The sequence below is a fragment of the Zonotrichia albicollis genome, chromosome 10 (genome assembly GCF_047830755.1).
Source record: "Zonotrichia albicollis isolate bZonAlb1 chromosome 10, bZonAlb1.hap1, whole genome shotgun sequence".
NCBI lineage: Eukaryota > Metazoa > Chordata > Aves > Passeriformes > Passerellidae > Zonotrichia > Zonotrichia albicollis.
This window is the reverse complement of record NC_133828.1, coordinates 27,393,395-27,416,866: the sequence shown is the minus strand read 5'-3', so window position 1 is coordinate 27,416,866 and position 23,472 is coordinate 27,393,395. Positions and strand designations below refer to the sequence as shown.

Sequence of the window (23,472 nt, the reverse complement as noted above, 5' to 3'; positions counted from 1 at the left end):
TCTTAATTTTTTTTTTTTGCTTGTTTAATTAAAAGTAATGCCTATTACCTTGAATTTTCTATTACAATTGCTTTCAAGAAGCTAGGGTGCTGACTTGATTATTCCATTATTTAATTGTGTGTGAGTTTAACGATGCTTCTGCAAGTACATAGTTATTAATAAAAATTATCTGATGTGAAGTTTTAGTTGTGAAGCTGTCTCACTTCTGGTTTAATTTTTCAGAGTGAAGGGAAATGAAAACTTTTTAAAAATTGTATCTTTTTCTCTCCAAGGAGTGAAATAAATGAAACCAAGAAAGATAATCAAAAGAGCCCAGGAAGAGGAAGAGAGAGAAGAATATCAGACCACAGGCAAGTTTCTGAAAGTCCAAGCCGAAGAGGGGAAAAAGAGAAGAAAAAAGATCACAAATCTAGCAGTAAAGACAGGGAGACAAGAAGAAATTCAGAAAAAGATGACAAGCATAACAAAAGCAAATCCAAGAAGAGAGCTAAATCTAGAAGCCATAGTAAAAGCAGAGAGAAATCAAAAAGTAAAGAAAGAGACTCCAGACACAGCAGACATGATGAAAAGAGACTAAGATCAAGAAGCAAAGAGAGAGACCATGAGAAAGGCAGAGAAAAAGAAAAGCACTATGATTCTAGAGGGAGAGAGAAAGAAAGAAGTAGGAGCAAGGAGAGAAGTAAAAGAGCAGGCTCAAGAAGTAATGAACAAGAGCATAGGAAGAGCAAAGACAGGGAGAAACGCAAGTCAAGAAGCAAAGAGCGTGAGCACGCTCGAGGGAAGCACAGCTCCAGCAGCAGGACAAGGGATCGCAGCAAAAGCAGAGACAGGGGTAGGAGGGGGAGATCCAGGAGCAGGGACAGGGATCGCAGCCGAAGTAAGGACTATTCCAGGAACAGAGATAGAGAAACAAGGAGGAGAGGAAGGTCAAGAAGCAGAGAAAGGAGAGGTACACCAGATAAATACAGAGGAAGAGAAAACAGGAGGAGGAGAGAATCAAGGAGTTCAGAGAGAGATGAAAGTCAAAGCAGAAACAGGGAGAAGTATTCAAATAGGGAAAGTAGAAGCTCATATAAGAGGAATGATAGTGAAAGCCAAAGGAAGAGGCGTTCAAAAAGCCGTGAAAGTAGTAGTCCTGAATCTGGCAGAGATAAGAAGTCTAGTAGAGATCAGGATAGAAGTCCAGACTCTAAAAAGAGACCAAGTAGCAAAGAGAGAGAATCAAAAAAATCATATTCACGCAGCAGTAAAGAAAAGGAAAAGACCAGATCCTCAGCAGAAAAAGAAGTAAACCAAAAATCAAAGAGTCAGGAGAGAGATCATGCCCCTAGTAAGGATAAAAAATCTGATCGTGAAACAAGTCCTGGAACAGATGATGACAGGCATGGATGAGTTTGTGGACTTAATGTTTCCATTGTCTCAAAGTTTTAGAGACGTTTTGGGGAACGCCTTTTTTAAAGATGTGGACTTCAGTTTGGTCTTTTGATAATCTAAAACCTGGATCATTTGTACTGCTAAAGTTTTAATAAACTTGAAATGAAAAACAAATTACATGTGTAATACAGTGTGCTATGTTTTAAATATTTCATTGGATTATGTATCCTTCTTGTGTGTTGTCAGCTAGAAAGGTGACTTCCATGCCACTTTTATTTTTTACCTGATGAACATAGTTCAGTGCAAGCAATGGCTGCCTGTGAAGAGGCTTGTTCCATATGTGAAGAAGAAAGCTGCAGATAAACTACATGTCATCTTAAAGCTAGGAGAATATTGCAAGGTGTTCATTACTCCAGTCTTGCTACATCTGTTTTTCAGTAGGTATAAATCCTAAGGAAATTTATTTGTAGATGTAAATTATGTTAGTTTTTATTGTAATCACAAAGTGAATTAATTTAAGTAAATCTTTGTTTGTAATTCTGTCACTGCCAGCAGTAGAATTCATTCATGTAGTAAGGCAGTCATCTGTGTTTGGGAGTTATTTCCTTGTCCTAAAAAAAAATTTGAAGTGCTCATCAGCATAACTTTTTTCCCCTGTAACCTCTCCGTTCTGTGCTTTCATGTCGTCTACTGCAGAAATGAATGCTTCAGACTGCCCTGCTTCAGTTGCCTAATTAGTGAGATGCACAGAGATGAAACAGATTACCAGAGTTTGCAGGGGTCAGATAAGGAACCAGGAAATCCTTTCAACTTTTGTTTCTTAACAAATCCATGAGAAAACTCTTGCAGTTCTCCAGCACTGGTTTTTGGAGTAGTTGAAACAGAATTTCAAGTAATGTTTTAAAACATACTCTTAATTTTGGTTGGGTTTTTTTTTAACTGAAATTTGCTTTCTTCCTTGTTTCCCCTCATTCTAAAGAATGTAACTCTGAATTCCTTCTCGTTCTCTACTATGTCCCTCAAACCAATTCCCTCCCTTTTCTGCTTTCCTCTCCTGCCTCTAGGTCCCACCCCAGTTTGTATTTCACCACCACCCTTTCACGTGGAAGAGAAGGAGTTGGGTTTGTGCTGCTGCAGCAGTGCCCCCCTATGTGCAATCCCCAAAGAGCAGCTGCTGTGTGGTGACTCAGTGCAGTGTCTGAAAGGATAGATTTGGTACAAACCCCAGTGCTCCTTTCAGTCCCTGAAATTATTCACATCTAAGACTGGCAAATCTTGAAAGTCGTAAAGGCAAGTGACAAGCATTAATCTTAACCTGTGTCAAAGGAAAACAATACTGTAATCGTTGAAATTTTTGCCAAATCATTCACTAGATGGCACAACTTGCTTTTACTGTCTTGGTAATGAGTTTGTTAAGGTTTTCACTTTGTGATCAGTATTTGTTGACAGCAGATTAGGAGAAATGTTGAAGCTTGCTTAACATTGTGGTCCAGACAGTTGTTATTCTAAAGAAAAATTGCTGTGTCTTGAAAGCAAAAGAAAACCTAAAATTGTGAGCAACATAAGCAATATTTTTAAAGGAAGAAAACAGAAGTGTGTAGAGTGACTTTTTAGCAGAATGGTTAGTGGAGCTGATTTGGCTGTCAAGTGCTTTTTTACTTTTTTACTGTGTTTTAGAAACATCTCCTATGGGTTTTGCATTTCAGTGGTCATTTTATGCAGAAGGTTTAAAAATGTTCCTGGTCCACGTGTGGGTGGATGACACAGCAGTTACTTAAGAGAACTCAGAGGAGTGAACCAAAGACCTTTATAGTGGATCTCTTCTGTCTGAACTTTGTAGGACTTTGGAGAAGTTGTAGTCCTATTTTGGGGGACTGTAGTAAGAGTAAAGATAGGAAGTTAGGCTTCAGAAAATTTTGTGCAACAGCTTAACCATTTATACTGTGCTATGCATGCCATGTGCTTCAGAGTCCCATTTAAAAATTTTGCAATGTTGTTTCATTATTTTAAATAGAGCTGACACATGAGCAAGTTATTGCTGAAGAAGTTTATTTGCACTACTGAGAATATTCTTGCCAATATCACTGAAGCTTGTATAAGCATGTAAACAAAACAGTCTGCAACTATACTGACTCTGCTGTAGAAGAAGGGAGGAAAATACAGGCAGTCAGCAATACAGCAATCCATAGAATATTTTTTTAAATTGTGTTTAGTTTAAAATCTCAAATATTAAATCCAATTGTAGTTTGCAGTTGTAGCTACTTATTTTAAAATATGCACTTGCATACCCTTTTGTATGGACTTTGTTACAGTTCAGAAAATTATTTGTACAAAAATGGACTTTCATTCTTTCATAGCACATTAAAGATTCATCTGAGTTGGTGGCACAAAGCCCATTTTTTTTTTTGTTAATGTACTTGGGTTTTGTTCAAAAGCTGGCTACACTAAATTGCAGGTGGTGGGATACAGTTGCCTGTGTTGTATTTGGTAGTAAATTGGTTTAGTTCTGTAGTTTAAACAGAAACACAATTGCAGTCTTATACAAGGGAGGGTTTGCCAGATTTGTATTTTTCTTTATCAAGCTGGAAATTGAGAATACTGGTTAAGAATTTGTTGGGACTTAAGCCCAATCCCAGGGACAGCAAGATGTCCCCAGGCACTAGTCAGTTCTTGCTGCCCTGTCAGGAGGCAGTGACTGTTGCCCTTGCAGTCCTGGGTGTGTTTATTCCCTCAAAGACAGAGCTTTCCTGTTGTCAGCGTCACAGGAGCCACCTTGTGCTGTAGTCACAGTATAGCTCAGTGCCATCTTTAACATCTGTGTCATGCCATTCATTAACTTTTTGCTCAGAGGACTGGTTTGGAAGAATAAGTGTTCCAGAGGCAGTAAAAACTATGCTGTGATCTTTCATTGTGAATGCAGGAAGAAAGCAGTAGAGTGCAGCTTTTTCTGCTGGTACCCCAGAACTGACTTTATTCCAGGGAATTCATGAACCCCAATACACAATGTAAAGTGAGGGCAGGGATTACTGGACTAACTTTCTAAGTGTATGTTGAAGTGTCCATACTGGCTTGAAATAACTTCCAAAGGTTAGACATGCTTTCTCTGTTGTATCTACAATAGATGCTGAGATTTTACTAATACCATGCGACATATAGATACCTGGAATGCTGAATTTATAATTGACAGTGGCTTTCCAAACTTTGTTAGAAAGAGACTGTTACTTTATGCTGGATTCTCTGGGTACTGCCATCAACTCAGAAGCAGAAATTCTTGCTGAGGGTGGATACATAGAATGTGCAGTTATGTAGACACTATTACCTGTAAAAAATGTGTTGCTGTCTGCTAATTCTTTAACACAGCCATAGTGTTTCAGTTGTTCTTTGTTTCAGTTGGTTGTTTTTAAGAAAGAAAAAAGGCAATGGTTACATTCTAATGCTTTGTTCTATTTGGTTGTTAAAATTTTAGCCTGAAACTTTGCACTTTGTACTTGAAATTCCAGACTACAGGCTTTTCTTGCAGTGTTCTTTGTCAGATGCATTGAAGAATTTGCAGTGATCCCCAATAATGTCTGATTTGTAATAGTGTCAGCCTGGCAAATGGATTTTAGGTTAATGTAAACAAAAGAAGCAGTCCTTTAGCTGCCTTTTCTGGAACTGTTGATTTATTGAAGCAAATAAAGTATTTTTGGAAACACCTATGGGGGCATGGTAGACTCATTGTTTTTCTGATAAGCAAAAATGTATATTCCTGCTTTTAGGACTTTCTTTGTAATAGAAAACCTAAACATATGCATACTATACTTTTATAAAAACAGCAGCCATTCAAGTGTTCTTTTTGGGAGCTTGTTAATTTTATTTTGGTGTTTTGAAGTTTTTTTTTTGTGTGGGGGAGACATGGTTGGCCACACTTCCAGAGTCGATGCAATGAAAATGTAAAGAACGATTATGTACCTTCCCTTTGCTGAAAATAGTAATTTTCATAATGCAATATTTAACTAAATTATTAAAGAAAATGCATATCAAAAGTCTGTGAACTGCATTTTACAAAATTTGAATTTATTACAGTTCTGCAGTTACCTAGCAGAAAACTTTAGCTTTCCATTTTGATGCTTATGTACTTTTAGTTTAGAGTCATACTTCTCACCCTTAACAGTTCATGTCATTACGAACACAATTTCAACAAAACTTTGTTGTGTAAAGGCCAAAAGTAATGTTCACATGTTTGTGTGATTTAAGTATCATATGAAATTATGTTTTGTAGTTCTAGTATGAAATCTCACAAAAGGATTTGCAGTAATATAAAAAAGGTGATGAGTGTATAGTAAAACTACATAAAGGTAAAGGTATATTTTTTGAAATTATTAATAAGTTAGTATCTTTCCTTAATCAGACAGTCATTGTTCAAATAAAACTACTAGGGCAGTTAGCATGCATAAGTTCAGAGGAGAAATCTTGAACTGCTGAATATGCATATAATTGGTTTTAAATTTATATTTGTACTCACAGAAGTTCTAAGACATTAAAAGGACTAAATAAGGTGAACTAATGCAGCACCCTGATTTTGAATTTAAATTATGCAATATGTAAAGCACTTTTGGAAACTTGCTATTTTTGGCAGGAAGTCAGACATGGCTACATATCCCCATGATAAAAGGTATTCTCTATGTGGCATTAGCCATAGCTGCTATTGGAAAGAGTGGTTGAAAGGATTGGAAAGAATTTTGGTATATTAAATTCTGAACAATAGTAAGAGGAGCTTGCTGATAACTGGGTTCCTTCAGCTAAAACAGTTGTTAATTATACCAGCAGCATTGTGCATGTAGCATTTAGCAGAGTATGTTTAATTAATCATAGTCTTTTGGACATTTTGTAATTTATAGTTTGTAACAGGGAGGATTATTTAGTTGTAAGCTGAGAGAATGAATTCTTGATTTGAAATGTTCAAGTTGTGTACCAAAGCACTTCTCAGAAATAAATGCTTTTTTTGCTTATTTGTTAGTGTATTCCATGTCTGCCACATGTGCTTCTTGCAGTATTACCATCTTCTGCATTTAGAAAAATAATTGTTTCTAAGTCATACTGTGCAGTCTGTGTTTGTAAATTCACAGGATATTCCAAGTTGGAAGGGTCCTACAAGAATTATCAGGTCAGCTCTTAGGTGAGTGGGCCATGCAGGATCAAACCCCTGAGCTCAGCATTATCAGCACTACACTGACCAAGTGAGCTCATCTCAGGGTAAATGTGCTTGGCCGACCTCCAGCCTTCTGACGTGCTGATACTTTGAGTACACATTTACAAGGCAGAGTGATCTGATCTCAGGGTATTACCTCCTCAGTTAAGCCAAGATCAATTAATTTTTACTGACAATGTGAAGTTAGATTTTTATTCCACATTACATTAGATGATAGTGTCAAACAGTCGGTGCAATTAAGAATTTCTACAACAGAATGGCAAATGAGAGTCCATTATGTCTACATTGTAACATATAAAAATGCAGCTATGTAATGAAGCTGGCCTAGTGTCTAATTGCAAATTCTTCTTGTTGCCAACTATGGTCTTTTACTTAGACACACACACACAGACTTGTATTTTTTTTAAATGTGAAGCAGAATAGTTTTCACTACAGAAGAACTGTTTGTTCAGTCTGAACGTAAATGGACTGAACACAGCTTACAGTCAGTTTGGAACTGAGTGAAAAAGCAACTTTTAATCAAAAAGTCACCTACAGCAGCATCACAGCCTAGCTGGTTGGCAGCAGAGTGCTTAGGAGATGACAGGAGAGTGTTTTTCCCATTTCCTGTAGTCAGGGTAGCTGGAGTGCTAAATGCAGTCTTGTTGCAAACATCTCCCATAAAGATTAAAAGACTCAAACAATGCCACAACTTCTCAAGATACTGTTTCTACCTTTCACTGCATTCTCCAAAGTAAAAGTAAGTAGAAAACTGTCACCAAAAAAAGGTACAATCAACATGGATTATATTGTTACAGACAGATGTATCCAATTTTATTTGTTGAGTAAGATTTTTTTTTTCCAAGTCAAAACAGAAGGTTTGAGTTAAGCCTGGAGGCCCAGGAATATTTAAGGAGTACAGTACAGATGAACTGATAGTTTACCTTTGGTTGTTACCATTTGACTTTCTGAAAAGAATACTGCTTTGTTCCATAATAAAGTTAGACTAGTTCAAGTACAGTTGCAAGCTATAGCACTTGTTTCTTGAGCTTGAGGTAAAGGCAGGTTGCAGCAAACAGCGTGTCTTGTAACTTGGTCCACAGTTAGCTTCTGCTCTCAGGCACTGATTGGTTTTGCAGGCACACAGAACTCGGGAGGAGTGAGTGGCTAGCTTCTTACTCCTTTGTAGATGCTTCCGTAGTGGTAAAATGCGTTTCTAAAGAAAAAATAAACAGTTTAAGTGTATAATTAGTAGCTTCTATGAATTGTATATGCACAGATAGATTGTAGCTGAAACTAATGCAGAAATACTTATAGCTTTACCAAAGATAGTTCCAAACTTTGCCCTTGTGCACTGTGTCAGTTGTTGGATTTTTCTTGGTCTGCTCAGTGACACACACTTCAGTACGTACTGCTTTTTCTTTCTAATCTTTGCTTATTTTCCTTTTACACAGAAAAGGAGTCAGTCCAGATGCTACTTATTGAGGATGGGGGGTGCAATTACTATGTTATCAGAGATGCAGTGTTGAATTTTCCTGGACCTGCAGTGCTGATGTTAAAGCCCTTCAGTACCCACCAGAACTGTTAATTTCTCTGGCTAATGATCTGGAGCTGAGACAATCCACAGAAAAACAAAGTGTTGCGCTGGTTTATACAAAATAGTGTCAGCAAGCTAACAGCTCTGCCTCAAGACTGCTTATTAGAGACTGGTTTACCAGATCAGAGGACACATTTGAACCATTCATGTATCACTTAAATATCTAGTAATAAAAAAGCCATGATATACCAAAACAAAAAGAAATTTAGGTTAAAGTGGTGGGAGTGCAGTAGTATGAAAGCAATGACTTCACACATTACAGGCTTAACAAAGCCTATACCACGACTCAGTCTAAACAGAAAAAAAATAAGATAATTCCAAAGAAAATGTGTCACATGGTCTCTAATCTCTCACCTTTACCTCCCTCTACCATCTGAGCCTTCACTGATTATGGGGATTTTTGCATGCTTTTCAGAGGTAGTGAATTTTCTGTCTCTTAAAAAATACCCTCCAGAACAGGAAGGAAGATCAGTATCAGAAACAAGGATGCACTGCCAGAACAAGGAGGAAGATTACAGACTAGCTGCAGCACTCTTCCATTCAAGAGGTAACAGGAAGGCCTAAGTTAATAACAGACATCTGAAAGAATTTAGCTGTTGAAGCAGTAAATTATTTGACCTAACATGACAAGGAACATGTTTCAAGGAAGCTTTGAACAGTTTTCTTTTCTTTTTCAGAAGTATAGAGCAAGTCTGTATTGGGATGTGAAAATGTTCATCCTTAACAGTCCCATGGTGCCAGCTCTTCTGTTCGTGAGCCATTTGTTTCCAGGTATGGATCCTCTTAAAACTTCCTCAGAGCTAATTGGTAGCAAAGACATGCAAAAAGAACTTGCACAGACCTAGTAAGGCCACCTGAAACACCACCTAACAGCAAAGAGCTGAACAGTTAGTTAATTCAAATTCCCTTAGGATGTTAGGCGTTGTAGAGAGCTGTTCTCTTCCATTTCCCAGGTAGGAGTTGTATTAGATCCATGAGAACAGTACTCTTAGCTTTGCACTGCCACACAGGTGTGAGCTGAAATACTGTTGGGAGAGTGCCATGTCAGACACTGGAGGCACACCTGTTCAAACTATAGTTGCTGTTCTCTTTCCAGAATTGGATCACAGGTGTGGAAAAAATGCAGCTGGATTTAAGGTCTTAGTTTCAGTCCCTCTGAGGGGTTGCCTTGCATTTCTAAGGTCTTGGTCTTCAAATAAGGCTAATATCTATCATAACTCTCACCTGCTGCAATGTCCTGAAGCAGAACAATATCCGAGAGGATGCTTTTTTGAACAAAACCAATAATTAGAGTTTACTAGTCAAAGTATTTCTCAAAGCATTTTCTGATTTGCTAGCTTTTAATTAAAACTTCATAGAATTCAGACTGGAGGAGACCTTTAAGATCAAGTTCAGCTGTTAACCCAGTACTGAAGTCCAACACTAGCGAATCCATGTCCCTAAGCATCATCTGCACATCTAAATGCCTTCAGGAAGGATGACTCCAGCTAATAACTACACAAGAGTGGCCCTAGGCATTAAATGAAGGTACCTCTCAATGAGTAGGTTCTTCCAGGTCAAGAGTTTTGTTTCTTATCAGCTGCAGTTTATCTCCCTGTATTTTAATCTCCCTATGTTTAGATGGCAGCTGAAAAGGACTCTGGTGAGCAGCTAGACCAGCCTCCTGCCTTACACAGGACACCTTTTACCAGCAGCATTGCACCACCTGTGGCCATTCTGATCTAGTGTCATCATACTATGCTTTACAGAGGTTTTACAGAAAATTACTAATTAGAATTAGTTATTTAAAACAAGCATACAAAGTATGTGCACCTCAGAGTCAAGAGAATAAATTGGGATCATGATTGCTGCTGGATTTTTTTCATGCTGAATTTGGGTAACTAAATCTATATTTAGCCAACATGCTTTAAAAATACACATAATTCCCACTTTATTCTAGATGTACTGAAATGAAGAGTTGTTTTCTGGTACTGGAGTTTAATAGGTTTGATGGGTTTTCTGTAGATGTTCAAAGTAAAAGGAGTAGAAGCCTGATGGAAGCAGGCTGTAGACTTCAAATATAGATGTACGTAATCTGCAGAAGAGGACATTTCTGGAAGCTGAGTAGGAAATGAGGCTGCAATCCACCTTGTTTCTTGCTGCTGTGCAAGGAGACTAAAAGCCCATTGAACTCACCAATTGCATAGTAGTGAGCATGTGCAAATTTGCACTTAGGGATTCATTTGGAGCATTATCGAGCTCTGCAGGTTTCAGCACCACTCCTGCTGTAGTCAATACTTCTTAAGGCTCCAGCTTCTGCCATCAAAAGGCTTTTACAAAAGTTTCCATTCTTTCTGCTTGCTGAAAAAAAGCTTGATGTAATAAAATGAGCACTGGCTCAGAGAGAAGGGAAATAAATTTTTCATTAGTGAAGGAAGGAAAAAAGTACTGAGGGACAATCTTACACGTTAATTGCCATGTCTCTTTTTCTAATATGTAATTTTCAAAATTAACTACTCCAAGATAGTTGGAAAGAACTCTGTGTGACTTTTAGTTGATAGTGTAGCAATGTTAGTCTTTTACTTTAGGTCAGAAGTGAGGTTCTGAAACAAGTCTTCATTGTTTCTACTAACTGTGCTTTGGCTCACATTACAGAATAATGGGCCATGCTAATTGACATGGGTACAGAGTCAGGTAGCTCCACCCAGCCATGTTCTTCTATCCAAAAAGTGCACAGCTGCCCAGACCACAGCAGGACTGACCAAGACAATAACAGTCTGTGCTGGCCCTGAGGAGAGTTCTTGGCCCTGCCCTCAGGCAGAGCTTTGAGGGCCAAAGCAGGCTTTAAAAGTCATGGCAAAATGCCAAGTGTTTTCTCAGTCCTGAGCAAGCTGGGGGCTCATCTATGAGGCAGGAGGGCATTGCATCAACCATCTTCACCCACTCACCCCCACCATTTTTACTGTTTTTAGTACTGCAGGTTATCCACTCCACCATTCTTGCAGTTGTCCTAATTAGGAAGCCCACATTTTGTTCCTTCATTTAATGTTTGGAGAATAGAAGTTACATCCAGTAATGGCACCGATTCAGTTACTCACTACCTTTATCTCCGAAATGCTTGATCCCGATGGAAAGCAGCCTCTCTCTGAGCATCACAGTCCAAGTCTGCTTGCTTTTCCTGCTCTTTTCTTGCCTGCTTTTCAGCCTGATGAAGAAAAGGGAATAACAAAGCTTAGTATTTTGTTCTCAACATCACCATCCTGTAGAGCTGAGAGAGGGTAAAAGCTTACAGAAGGTCTGTGGCATCCTTAGCTGAAACTTGGCACTTATCATCCCTCCCCACTTCTCTCCCCTGCCTTATCTCCCCAGAAAGGGTGCATTGAATAGCTGAGTGAACATCAGCATTAGCTGCTGCTCTTTGGTGACCTGCCCAGAAGATACAGGAGGACAGCAGTGCATGGTGGAAAAAATGCCCTAATGGCACAGGACAGGATGTGATCTGTCATTGTTGATCTCTTATTACCAGCCCTCACAGTAATCCTGCCTGACTCATATGGGCCAAGTCCACCTGGAAGAGGCGCTTCTGTTCTACTGCTCCAAGAGGAGGCCCATAAGCCTCTGAAATGTGTATCATGCATTGTCAAGTTTTCAGCAGTAACCTTCTCACTCCACAAACAAGGCTCCTGTGGCCCATAGATACAGTCACCTCTCCAACATCAGCAGCTCCAGTGCACACAGGTAAAAACCAAACAAAATATGTACGTCACACCCACAGCAATCTTTCTCTCTCACCCCCCTCTTCTCTTCTGTCCAATAGGTCTAGTACTATGGATTTAAAAGTGTGCTTCTTTCTGAAGGAGCTGACAGTATAAAGTTCTTCTATTTACCATTTGCTGGAGCTGAAATTTCTGTATTTCCATGCTTGCATCACGCTGTCTTTGTTTCTTGGCTTTTTCCATGTCCAAGTAGACGTCATTTTCTGTCATCCACTGATTACGATCCTTCTCATCCTCTTCTTTTTCCTCTCTCTTCTTTTCCTCTTTTAAATTCATCTGCAGTTCACAAAACACACAGGAGTTAACAAGGAGCTGGCCTGCTCAGCTGGAAGTTGTATCTCCGTGCAGAAGCAGCCCTGAATGAGCGCTCCGATCAGCACGGTCACTGTGGCTGCCCAGTGCCCAAGGCCAGGGTTTCCAGCAGCCCTGGCAGAGGTGTGCCCAACACAGAAGGGGGAAAGGGAGAGAGGACTCCAGGAAAGGTGGCAGCAGACTTGCTGAAGCCTGCTGATGCTTGGCACCAGAGTCAGCAGCTGTGGTCTGGGCCAGGCTCCTCACCTGGGGTAAGCAGTGCAATTTGCACAAATTGCAAATTACAGAGCCTTCCCAGTCTAATTTTTTTGAAGAGAGGATCACCAGATATGCTGCCTGCACCTTTCTAAAGATTTAGTTCTAAAATTCTAGATGATAAATGAAAAGCAACTGGTGAGAAGGTGCACGTGTGTATCACTGCAGGCTCTGCGAGAAACCGGCATTTCCAAACACTATTCCTACGTACAAGTAGGAATAAGAGACAGAAAGAGGAACAAGGACAGCCCCCGTTTCTTACCACAGTGACTCTGTTTTCTTCAATGGATTCAAGAGCAGCCTTTTTTTTCATTTCTTTCTCTTTATCTTTTATTTGGTACTCAACTTCTACCTCTGCAGCTCCTCTAGCAAGACGATCATCTTCAATCTTAAATTTCTCATTCATCTGTGCATTTAATTGTTCAAAAGCTTTGTCCTTACGCTCCTCTATCAACCTGCAGGAGAACATGAGCTACTGTAACATCCCAGGACATCTGCTCAGATTATGAGAGGCAATTGGTACCTGTTGCTTCTAATAACACCAACAATCCTCCCTCCACCCCAACAGCACCAATAACTACTGGAACTGGTAGGCATTTTTTCTGCACTTTCTACTCCAAGTTTTAATTACAGCAAATTTGCTTGCATCAAAGTTGTGATCTCGATGATATAACTACTGAGAACACTGTTTGTCACAAAATGAAACTGCAAGTTTGAATCTTATCACTGAAAACTATCCCTGGACTCACCTGCTGGTCTCCGCATATTTTTCTCTTGTCAGATCAGCCATCATTTCTTTTCCTTTAATATAAGCCTTAATCCGATCATCATCTTTGTCTTCTTTTTGTTTCTCTTCAGCTTTAAGTATTTTCTGTTCAGCTACATATTCCTGTTTAAATGGAAAATGTTTATTGTCATGTAGAACCGCATTTTGGAAACATGAACTAAAAACAAATTCTAGCAAATACTTCAGGCTTGCCAGTAATAAGGAGTTCTTTACATCAGTGAAGAAGCTACAGAAGATAGAAACCCAGAGATAAAAGAAAATTTTTATTATCTACTTATCACAAACCACAGCAAAAGTAAAATTAGTATGTGGTTGTGGCTCCAGGCTTATAGCATCTTTATATTCTCTCCTCTACATTCCCAGTGGCTCCAGCTGTACTGTTCCCATCCTATCATTCATATGATGCAGACTCTGAAGGGCTTTAACAATAAGTCTGTAGACCATCAAAATAAGGCATTTTGTAATGACTCAGAAATGGCACTTGTACAGCTTGGCAGTATGTATAGCTTTTGTTGCACACACAAGGCTGAGGGGAAATGGGAGGAAATTTGTGTACTTGGGGTGAGGAGTATGAAAGGAAAAAAAGCAAGTAGGGTTTTAATGGGAATCCTCTCCTTTTACTCCCTCACATGGTAATGAATCATCACAGTACCTCTACTTCAGTTTCCCTGCTCAAGCAGGTATTGGCTGGGAAACAGAATTCAGGTCATCAAGTTTATAAGATATTGTCATACTCAGGCTATTCCCTCTCCCTAACAAAGAAAAATGGCCTTAAAACAGAGCAAGTACATGGAACCTAAATGCAGTTCTCAAGTCAAGGACAATCTCCTTGCTGACTCTTGCAGACTTTTCCATTGTAAAACAGTCAAAGCTCAGGTGCCTCATTAAAACTTACAAGAGGTCTTTCTCAAAAGCACAGAGGAAAGACATAGCCTGCAACTGGCAGGGTAGGCATTTGATCCCAGGCTACTAAAGCTGTCAGCAAAGACCCTGTTACCCACAATGCTGTTTATTTGTGGGCTGAGTCCAACCATTACAGTCAAGGTGAAATATGTATTTTGAACTGTCTGCTTTCCTGCTACTTACATGATGCTGCCTCTGGAATTCAACTTTTTTCTCCTGATCCTTCTCTTTATCTCTCTGAATTTCCAGTTGGTACAATTGGCTTGATTGCTGTATTCGTTCCCCTTCTCTTCTCTTTTCCTGCTTAGCCAGATCTGCTTGATCCTTGTGCTCCTTTATTCTGAATCAGAAAAGGGAAGTGCATAAATGAGCTAGGGGCAGCATGAAGTAATAATTAACAGATATAGATTATGCACATCTGTAGGTACTTTAACAGTAAAAAACCCTGATACTTTGAAGTAAAATACCAGAGATCAAAACCAGAATAAGTTTCTATAAGCTAGCACCAAATTCTTTGGCCAAAGCTCAGTTCCAGTCTGAGGGCACTAGGGAAGTGAATATTAGCAAAAGTGAACATGAACAGTGTATGGACTCAAATATTAGATTGAATTTGATTTGCCTGTTTCATTGTTACCCCACTCCCTGTACAACCTCGGCCTTTTCCAGCACGCATCAGGCTTCTAAGCAGTGCCACAGCCCTGTACAAGACATGGCCATGATGCCCATGCCAGCTGGAAGTGGGAAGGGTTCTAGCTAGGGAGAAGCAGCAATAGTGGGACCAGCCACTTGCTCTCGGTGCCAGAATTGAGCCAGTCTTGTTGGATGTGTTGGGATAGACATGCAAGAGACGTTTCTGAAGCTGGAGAACAGAATTACAGAGGGTGGGGAAAGGTCAGTCAGACCACGAGGTGAGGATGATCTAAAACCCTCGTTGAAAAGCAGTGAGTCACGGAGCCCCGGGCACGAAACGCGGGTTAGCGCCCAAGAGCCGCCCCTTTCGGCGGGCCGTGCCGCCGGGACCCGCCCGGGCCGGGCCTGCCGCGGTGAGGTTTTAACCCAAAGCCTCTCGCCCCGCTCCCGGGCCCCGCCGCCGGACTCACTGCGCCAGCTGCTCCTGGGCCACGGCGCGGCGGCTCAGGTAGCGGCCACGCTCCACCTCTGCCTCCTGCCGAATGGCGTCCGGCCCATCGCGGTCCATCGCCGGCCTTCTTCGCCGCCTCGTGCACACGGAACGCCTGCCGAAGGCGAAGCAGGGATCCTCACCGACGGCTCTGTTTCTGGGAAATGGGGGCTCCCTCTCTCGCCCCGCTCAAAGGCGATGGCCGCGGAAGCGTTCCGGCGCCGAGACTGGAATGGCGCCTGAGTGGGCGGTGGCCGCTGTGTCGCGATAGATAGAGCGGCACCGCGCCCCGCCCAGCCCCGCCCCGGAGAGCTGCGGGCGGGCAGCGGCCGGTCCGTCACACACGGAGGGAGGGGCGGGGAGGAAGCCGTCCCCCAGCCATCCCCCAGCCTCGGAGGCCGGACCCTTCTCCGAAGCCGGTTCCTGAACATCTCGTTTCCCTGCGGAGCGTCCGTACCCGGTAAGAGGCTGAAATGGCGCCTCCGCCTCTGTCCTTCTGCTCCTGCCGGTTCCCCGGAGCCGGGGCCGTGGCGCTCGGCCGGGCTCCGTGCGCTGCCGCGCCTCACAAGAACCTTCGCCCCGCCAGGCCTGCCTGTTGCCGGGGCCCTCTGGGAGCGGGATGAGGAGGTCGGGCCTCCTTCTCCTTCCGGGGATTCACCCCTTGCCTTGCCTGGGAGACTTGTCGAGGCGCTGACTGCTGCCCCCGGGAAGGATAGCACCGCCCTTACAGCCGGGTTTGCACAGTGTAGGGACGTACCGCCAGTTCGGCTTGGCCCTCAGCTCCCTGGAGGTACCGTGCCTCCAGGATGGGCTCGCATCTTCCTCGAAGCCCTGTGCTTTTTCCAAGGCCTGGCTGCTTTCGGCAGATAGGCCAAGAAACTTGAGGACACACCAAAGACCCACGTTCAAAACTAAAATATTGGCAAAAGTCCTTTTTTGGATTTTTTGAAGGACATGTATTATTTCTGGTCTGGCCAGCAGAGACTGGCAGCTGTGGGGTGCAACAAAGCAAAGTTTCAGGTTTCTTGGGCTTTGCTTCCAGCGGACACCAGGCTAGAGGGATACCCTGTTTAAAGGCCAGGGTCCTGGTGGAGGAAGTCATTGCAGGAATCCCTAATTTCCAAGGCAAGGAAATGAAAGAAACCTAAGCTTAAGGAGGGAAATGTATCTGTGGCTTGGGTGTTGGTGAGTAAAATTGCTGAGGAATCTGAGAGACAATTTTAGATCACATCTGTTTACAGTCTGAATTGCTGTTAGTCTTTTTGAAGGAACAGCCCAACTATGTTGTGTCCTGTTAATGTGCTGATTTTGTAGGCCCTATTTACAGCTATTGGGACCTATTTGTCTCTTTGGTGACTTTTTAAGGGCTGGAATCAATTTACATTAATATTTTCATGTAATAAAACTGATTTATAGCATGACATTTGTTTTTCAGACATAGTTGCAAAATACTACCAAAACTGCGCACCCTAGCTGTTCTAACTTTAACATATGTTCTCTTTTTTTTTGTCCCTTGTGTTGTAACCTGGGACAGTGAATTTTTAGATCAATGAATATTAAAAATATAACAGAAGTAGTGAGCTTTTGGCTGGAATGGCTTACAGTGACAATTATATAATATGAATTCCTGTCTCAAGTTTAGTAAACTAACATTCATGAAATAGGTTGGGGATGTTTGAATATAACCAGTTATATGGCAATCTTTTATTTTTTCAAGTGGAAGTCTAGATTCATGGTATGTATTTGATATAAATAATTTACAGTTAACTCTGCCTGTATGGTTGAAAAACATTTATTTAACTTGAAAATGGCTTCTGCCTTTCCTTGGTGGACAGTTTAAAAAACTTTTTTAAACAAAAACATTGCTTCATTTTTTTGTTTCTTGAGCAGCACTACAGTTACAACAAGGTAACTGGGTCCCAACATAGAATTATATGTTTGGAAACTAGTATTTATTTCTTCTTCTCTCAGAAAAATGGCCTATGTCCAAGTCCTCTTCCATTTTCACATACTTTGAGAAGAGGATAAAGATGATGTGTCGTCTTGGATTCTGTTTCAATTAATTCCTTTGCATATTTCTGAAACTCTTGCTCTTTATAAAGTGCAATAGCCTCTCTCTGAGCATTGTAGTCCAAGTCTGCTTGCTTTTCCTGCTCTTTTCTTGCCTGCTTTTCAGCCTGATGAAGAAAAGGGAATAACAAAGCTTAGTATTTTGTTCTTAACATCACCATCCTGTAGAGCTGAGAGAGGGTAAAAGCTTACAGAAGGTCTGTGGCATCCTTAGCTGAAACTTGGCACTTATCATCCCTCCCCACTTCTCTCCCCTGCCTTATCTCCCCAGAAAGAGTGCATTGAATAGCTGAGTGAACATCAGCATTAGCTGCTGCTCTTTGGTGACCTGCCCAGAAGATACAGGAGGACAGCAGTGCATGGTGGAAAAAATGTCCTAATGGCACAGGACAGGATGTGATCTGTCCTTGCAAACCAGCCTTGATTTGCAGCAATGCTCTGAGGAGGCTGGTCTCCAACACCAGCATATGCCGAGCACACGTGATTAAAAACAACCCAACAAACAATAAAATCCAAACAAAGCAGCAAACTTCTTCTCTTTCTCTTAGCAGGAGCTAGTGTATTGGTTTAGGTGCAAGCTTCTTTCTGAAGCTTTCTATTTACCATTTGCTGGAGGTGAATTTTCTGTACTTCTCTGTTTGCCTCATCTCGTCCATGTTTTCTTTTGTTTTCCATTTCCAGTTGGATGCGGTCTTCTTCCATTAACCTATCACGTTCTTTTTCAGCCTCTTCTTTCTCCTGTCTCTCCTTTTCCTCTTTCAACTTCATCTGCAGTTCACAAAACACACAGGAGTTAACAAGGAGCTGGCCTGCTCAGCTGGAAGTTGTATCTCCGTGCAGAAGCAGCCCTGAATGAGCGCTCCGATCAGCACGGACACTGTGGCTGCCCAGTGCCCAAGGCCAGGGTTTCCAGCAGCCCTGGCAGAGGTGTACCCAACACAGAAGGGGGAAAGGGAGAGGGGACTCCAGGAAAGGTGGCAGCAGACTTGCTGAAGCCTGCTGATGCTTGGCACCAGAGTCAGCAGCTGTGGTCTGGGCCAGGCTCCTCACCTGGGGTAAGCAGAAGTCAGATCAGCCCAAGTTTCTTACCTCAGTGGCTCTGTGTTCAGTAATAGATTGAAGGGCAGCCTTTTGTTTTGCTTCTTTCTCTTTGCGTTTTTTTTCTTCTTCAGCTTCTTTTCTTGCAGCATCTCTAGCCAGTCGACCATCTTCCTTCCTTAATGCCTCACTCATTTGTTCAGCTAATTGACTGATGATTTTGTCCCGTTGTTCCTGTACTTGTCTGCAGAAGAACATGAGCTTCCATAACATACCAGGGCAACACATCTGGGTCTACCTGAAGCTACCAAACTCAGCAATTCTGGCTCTAGAGTTCTGTCCTCTTGAACACACAGGCTGGCCCACTCACCCAACTCGTGATCTCCTCCTGTTCCTCCTGTTTGGTTTATTTTTATACTATCTGCTTTAGCAAATAAATGTTCCCAGTGTTCTTGTATCACTAGTTTCTGTTGCAGTAATGAGCTGCATCACTCAGTAAGGATTCCAGCAAGCAGCTTCCCAGCAGGAGGGGAATGTTGGCCAGAAGCAGGAAGGGAAGAAAACTCTTAGATTGACTCAATGGTATCATAACGTGGTACCCTTAATGTTAAACTGATAAAATATCTCCCCTTAAGAAAATGATGTTGTTAATTAATATTTGGGCCTTGTTGAGAAGTCAAATAATTTTTCTTGAGCTGACTCAGAGAATAATAGCTTATACTCAAAAATATTTTCATCAAGTATCTTAATTGTCTTAATTGTTGAGGAGGTGGAGATTTGGCAGGCCATATGAAAATCACTCTTCACAATACACTGGTGCAAGGCTTTGCACTTTCATAAGCCTCTGTACTTTGAAAGGTGAGATTGCTCCCTGACATTCTTACTAAGGAACCTGTGAAAAAATTTCCTTTTTCTCCTGAATTCCCTGTTTGCCCCATGAGTAGAGGTGTTAGAATAACTGTTGATTCATTAGTGTAAGTGATCTGAAAACAACTACAGTATAATTTTTAGATCATTTATGATTTATACTCTAGCATTACACCTACCTACGCATTTCAGCTTCTTTCTTTTTTCTCATCTGGGCAATAATTTCCTTTGCTTTGAAATGAGCTTTGATCCGCTCATCTTCTTCCATTTGGTTTTGTTCCTCTATTGCTTTGATTATTTTCTGGTCATTTAGATACGCCTGTATGGGCAAAATGGTCCTGATGTAACAGATGATGTTTGGAATATCTGCACCTTGGGTGGCAGCTTACAGGAATCACTCCCTGTTCCCCCTCCTCAAGTTTCTTTCAAAAACAGAAGAGAGAAAAGGGATCCTCAGGAAAGGAGAGAGAAGACAAGAAAGGAATACTTCCACTTCCTTCTGCCTCCCTATTCCAACATGCATCAAGAGGAGGCAATGTGAGGGTGGGGAATGGAATTGAGCATCAAACAGACTGAGCATCAAACGGCTGCTTCTCTGGTGCATCACACAAACAAATTGCTGTGCAATGCAGAGAGCCTTGTCCATGCTCCCACTGACACACATGGGCAGAGGGATGGTCCAACCACCACCCACACAGATCATTCTGCTCCTGCCCCACCTCATCCAAAACTACCCCTGTCTAAGAGCTTAATCCAAAGCACAACAGAGTTTTCTATACTTTTATGTAAAAAAACAACTGTCTTTTGCATGCTGGCCAGAACTGCTCTGAGGCAGTTCTTGTTTGTACCTTAGAAGCATGCCTTTAAAGATGAAATGAGATGGCAGCAAGTCTTGACTAAATCCCTAAACCTCTGCAATCATAAATATCAAATCAAATTAAAAAGATACATTCAGTGTCTACAGCCAAATCTTTAACCATAGACCAATTAAAGCATCTTCAGACACCAGAAAGGAGGGGCCTCCAAGAGGTCTTTCTCAAAAGCACAGAGGAAAGAAATGGCCTGCAACTGGCAGGGTAGGCATTTGATCCCAGGCTCCTAAAGCTGTCAGCAAAGACCCTGTTGCCAGTAGATCCCTTTATTTGTGGGCTGAGTCCAACCATCACAGCCAAGGTGAAATGCACGTTTTGAACTGTCTGCTTTCCTGCTACTTACATGATACAGCTTCCGGCGTGCAAGTTTTTCCTCGTGTTCCTTTTCTTTTTGTCTCTGAGTTTCCAGTTGGTACAGTTGGACTGATCTCTGTAATTCTTCCTCTTCTCTTTTTCTTTCCTCTTTGGCCAGATCTGCCAGATGCTCACGCTCCTTTATTCTGAATCAGACAAAGGTGAATAAATTGTCTAGGAACTGCATGAAGTAATGAGCTGCACGACCATAGGTACCTTGCAGTGAAGAATGTGATACTGTGAGTTGAAGGTAGGTAGAATATCAGAGGTGAATAACAGCATGATTGTTGGTAATGGTAACCCTGGTCAGAAATGAGCTACATGGCATGCTCACAGTTTGCAGTGTCGTGGTGAGAAGTTTTAGCTGGATGACTTATTAGCACCACTGCACTGGCAATGCTCTGGCCTGTATCTGCAGCATCCTTGGAGAACAAGATTTCCCCAGTATGACCCACCATACCTGTGTTTCTTCTGGGCACGTGGGCAGCAGCTTAAACTGGTAATGTTCTGTACTAAGTTCTGCAAGGATCTATGTATTGTGCCTGGAATATGTAAGACCAGACTTTGAACCCTTTCTCTGCCTTGGGAAATTCGGTTCCTTTTATCAGATCTCCAGGGCCAGTCCTATAAATACCACTGAGGACCGCTCCATAAGAGTTACAGAAAACCTGAGAGAAGGATTAGAAATTACAGTAATGCCTTCTCTTGTTGTGCAGTCTGGAAGCTCATTATGGGTAAATGGAAAATCTAATTTAAACTTTTCCTTGTCTGGAACAAAAACTGAGTAAAGTACTCTTAAATTTCATTAACAACATTTGAACAGTGATTTGACTAAAACCTGCTGATGCTTCCAAGAGGCAATTTTGCATACAGACTATTGGCAACTAAAAATGCATACAGCTTTTCCCTTTTGGGCAAGATCTTCTGTGATCTTCTTTTAAAATAATGGCATTTGTGAAACTATTAGCAAGTTTTTGTTAAAACCTCATAGAATGTGTTTTGAGAAGATTTTAAGTAAATAATGAAGTAGGGTTGCTTTTAATGATTACTTACTGTTGTAACTGATCTTTCCATAGTGCCTGTTTATTCATATAATGCTGATGTGCTTTTTCTTGCTCACTGAGAATGTATTCTTTAAATCGACGTTGCTCTTCTTCATAGTCCTTCTTTTTGGTATCAACTAATCTTGACTTTAGAAATTCAACTTGAGCATCTCTTTCGTTTAGGACCTTAGTAAGTAGAAGTGCACTCTGCAAGAGAACATTTAGAGTCATTTTTATGTTCAGAAGTCTTTAGAGACATTCAGTACAATTTCAATGTAAAATATAAGTGTTGTCAACAGACATGGAACTGTCTCATTCTGTCATCCTGATAAAATAGGTAGGTTTTTGCACGATCAATAACCTCCTTCCGTTTTGCTGCTTGGAACTTTGCTTCTTCCAAATCAAGTAACTTTCTTTCTTCCTCTTCCTTTTCTTCACGTAATTTTTTGGCTTGAAGTTTCTGTTTTATCAGGTTCTACAGCGCAGACAAAATTAAAAATCACACTTAAATTTTGGAATTTTTTTTACTTTACGTTTTAGCTTTAAGTAAAAAAGTACAAATGTTTATTTAAGTTAGATGTTAAACATATTTAAATGGCATTTAGCTGAAATACATATTCAAAAGCAAATGTTAAACAAAGGGAGTATAGCTAGAAATGTTACTATGTGTGGTTTTGTATATACAAAAGCAACTTGTTTACAACTGTATCTTGTACTTACCAGAGTGGCATTGCGTGCGTCTTCTTTTCCAGCATCTTTGGAGTCCAAGTCTACCTCTTCCTGTTCTTTTTTCTCATCAGTGTATGGTGCTTTTCTAATGCAGCCCTGAATCCTTTCCCATTGTGCTTTTGGCAATACAATGACCTGGCGAAGATCTCTTTCTTTTCGAAGGAAAAACTCATCTAGAACATCCTTTTCTTTCCAATGATGTGCTGTGCAGAGGGAGCATAAAATACGAAGGTTACTTGATACCAGAAAATCCAACAGTCAAATGTGTATCAGAATTTGAATGCTGACCTGGTAACAATACTAAGTTATCCTTACTGTTACTTAGTCCCCCATCCCAAACACCAGAGCTAAGACAGGGTGTCTGTATCTGTAGTCTGCCTAAGAGCAGTGCATGTACTTGGATGGGCACCGACTGCCTGGACTGTTTGTACGTGCCCTTGCCTGTTTGTGTGCATGTGTGGGCTTGGCTTGTAGTAACACACTTCCCAGGCAGTACTTGGGCATGATTCTTAGAACAGCAGGGAGCAGAGACCATTCCCAATATGAAAAGAGGAATATTGGTAAAGCCATTCTGCTGGCTGGATGAGGCAGCAGTTTGAGCGCAGACTGTGCCTTACTTCCATGTCCTGCACACTCATCATATTTACTGAAATAGTTCTGTCGTAGAAGTTTTTGATTTCTTGGCAAGACTAGGATTCTTTTTGTTGCATTAGGCTCACATACACGTGTGAAGGTGTAAATGCAGCTTTTCTAGTTGATGTCTAGGTTTTGTGAAATGCTCTCTCAAGTGTCACCACCCGTTTTGAAGGGAGTGGCACTCTGTACAGGGTGATGTTCTGTAGAAATTGTGTGATTTGCAGCAGACTGACAGGCCATATGTGAAAGGTAAGGAGGTTTTCTCTTGGAGTGACACCGGTGTCAAACTCTGTTTTCCAGATGCCGTTGCTGATCAGTCTCCCGGCAGGCATCGGACCTGATCCTCTCCCTCTGTCCTAGGTGGAGACAGCCTCAGCAGAAGTAAAGGCGCACCGATGCGCCCCGCAGGCAGCACTCTGCCAGCCCCTCGTTCTTCCCGAGCCGCTGCCCCTGGAGGTTACTGGACCTGCGCTGCGTTCAGGTCAGTTCTCTCCACTGCGTTCCTAGGGAGGAACAGCCCCTCTTGCCGTCTGCAGCCGGGGGAGCTTTGGGGAAGTCCCGCTGGGCACCCCTGCCGCCTCCCGGAGCCG

At 41.6% G+C, this 23,472-nt stretch overlaps 5 protein-coding genes across 9 annotated transcripts in view; 3 read left to right on the top strand and 2 right to left on the bottom strand.

The window, feature by feature from the left end:
- The window catches only part of PPIG (peptidylprolyl isomerase G), a 25,963-nt gene extending 20,893 nt beyond the window's left edge, over nt 1-5,070 (top strand). For both annotated transcript variants that reach the window (XM_005484040.4, XM_074548526.1), the window contains exon 13: nt 273-5,070. In XM_005484040.4, coding sequence (XP_005484097.1) covers nt 273-1,392 — 1,120 coding nt within the window. In that variant the 3' untranslated portion in view covers nt 1,393-5,070. The remainder of the gene's footprint in view (nt 1-272) is intronic.
- LOC141730467 (cilia- and flagella- associated protein 210-like) lies at nt 4,227-15,388 on the bottom strand. 3 transcript variants are annotated; one of them, XR_012581976.1, is made up of 8 exons: nt 15,254-15,388; nt 14,337-14,493; nt 13,213-13,352; nt 12,726-12,918; nt 12,008-12,172; nt 11,222-11,325; nt 10,317-10,513; nt 4,227-7,760 (listed from the first exon to the last, which is right to left on the bottom strand). XR_012581976.1 is itself a non-coding variant. In XM_074548535.1 (7 exons), exons 1-6 carry the CDS (start codon nt 15,349-15,351, stop codon nt 11,224-11,226), a joined length of 855 nt encoding a protein of 284 aa, XP_074404636.1. In that variant the 5' UTR covers nt 15,352-15,388; the 3' UTR covers nt 4,227-7,760; nt 11,222-11,223. The 3 variants fall into 3 exon arrangements, 1 of the variants encoding a protein (XP_074404636.1); XR_012581975.1 differs by having other exon boundaries at nt 10,317-10,481; XM_074548535.1 differs by lacking the exon at nt 10,317-10,513.
- CFAP210 (cilia and flagella associated protein 210) overlaps nt 15,254-23,472 on the bottom strand; it is an 8,414-nt gene continuing 195 nt past the window's right edge. Inside the window, exons 2-9 of one of the 2 annotated variants that reach the window (XM_074548529.1) lie at nt 22,238-22,449; nt 21,819-21,992; nt 21,528-21,724; nt 20,464-20,620; nt 19,428-19,567; nt 18,433-18,625; nt 17,947-18,111; nt 15,254-17,450 (exon numbers count right to left, since the gene is read on the bottom strand). In XM_074548529.1, coding sequence (XP_074404630.1) covers nt 17,241-17,450; nt 17,947-18,111; nt 18,433-18,625; nt 19,428-19,567; nt 20,464-20,620; nt 21,528-21,724; nt 21,819-21,992; nt 22,238-22,449 — 1,448 coding nt within the window. In that variant the 3' untranslated portion in view covers nt 15,254-17,240. The remainder of the gene's footprint in view (nt 17,451-17,946; nt 18,112-18,432; nt 18,626-19,427; nt 19,568-20,463; nt 20,621-21,527; nt 21,725-21,818; nt 21,993-22,237; nt 22,450-23,472) is intronic. The other variant, XM_074548530.1, reaches the window with a different exon arrangement.
- The window catches only part of PHOSPHO2 (phosphatase, orphan 2), a 9,917-nt gene continuing 2,052 nt past the window's right edge, over nt 15,608-23,472 (top strand). The window contains exons 1-4 of the mRNA XM_074548534.1: nt 15,608-15,733; nt 18,118-18,398; nt 20,593-20,635; nt 23,243-23,363. Coding sequence (XP_074404635.1) covers nt 18,346-18,398; nt 20,593-20,635; nt 23,243-23,363 — 217 coding nt within the window. The 5' untranslated portion in view covers nt 15,608-15,733; nt 18,118-18,345. The remainder of the gene's footprint in view (nt 15,734-18,117; nt 18,399-20,592; nt 20,636-23,242; nt 23,364-23,472) is intronic.
- SSB (small RNA binding exonuclease protection factor La) overlaps nt 23,243-23,472 on the top strand; it is a 21,993-nt gene continuing 21,763 nt past the window's right edge. Inside the window, exon 1 of the mRNA XM_026791621.2 lies at nt 23,243-23,363. The gene's annotated coding sequence lies outside the window, so the exon portion shown is untranslated. The remainder of the gene's footprint in view (nt 23,364-23,472) is intronic.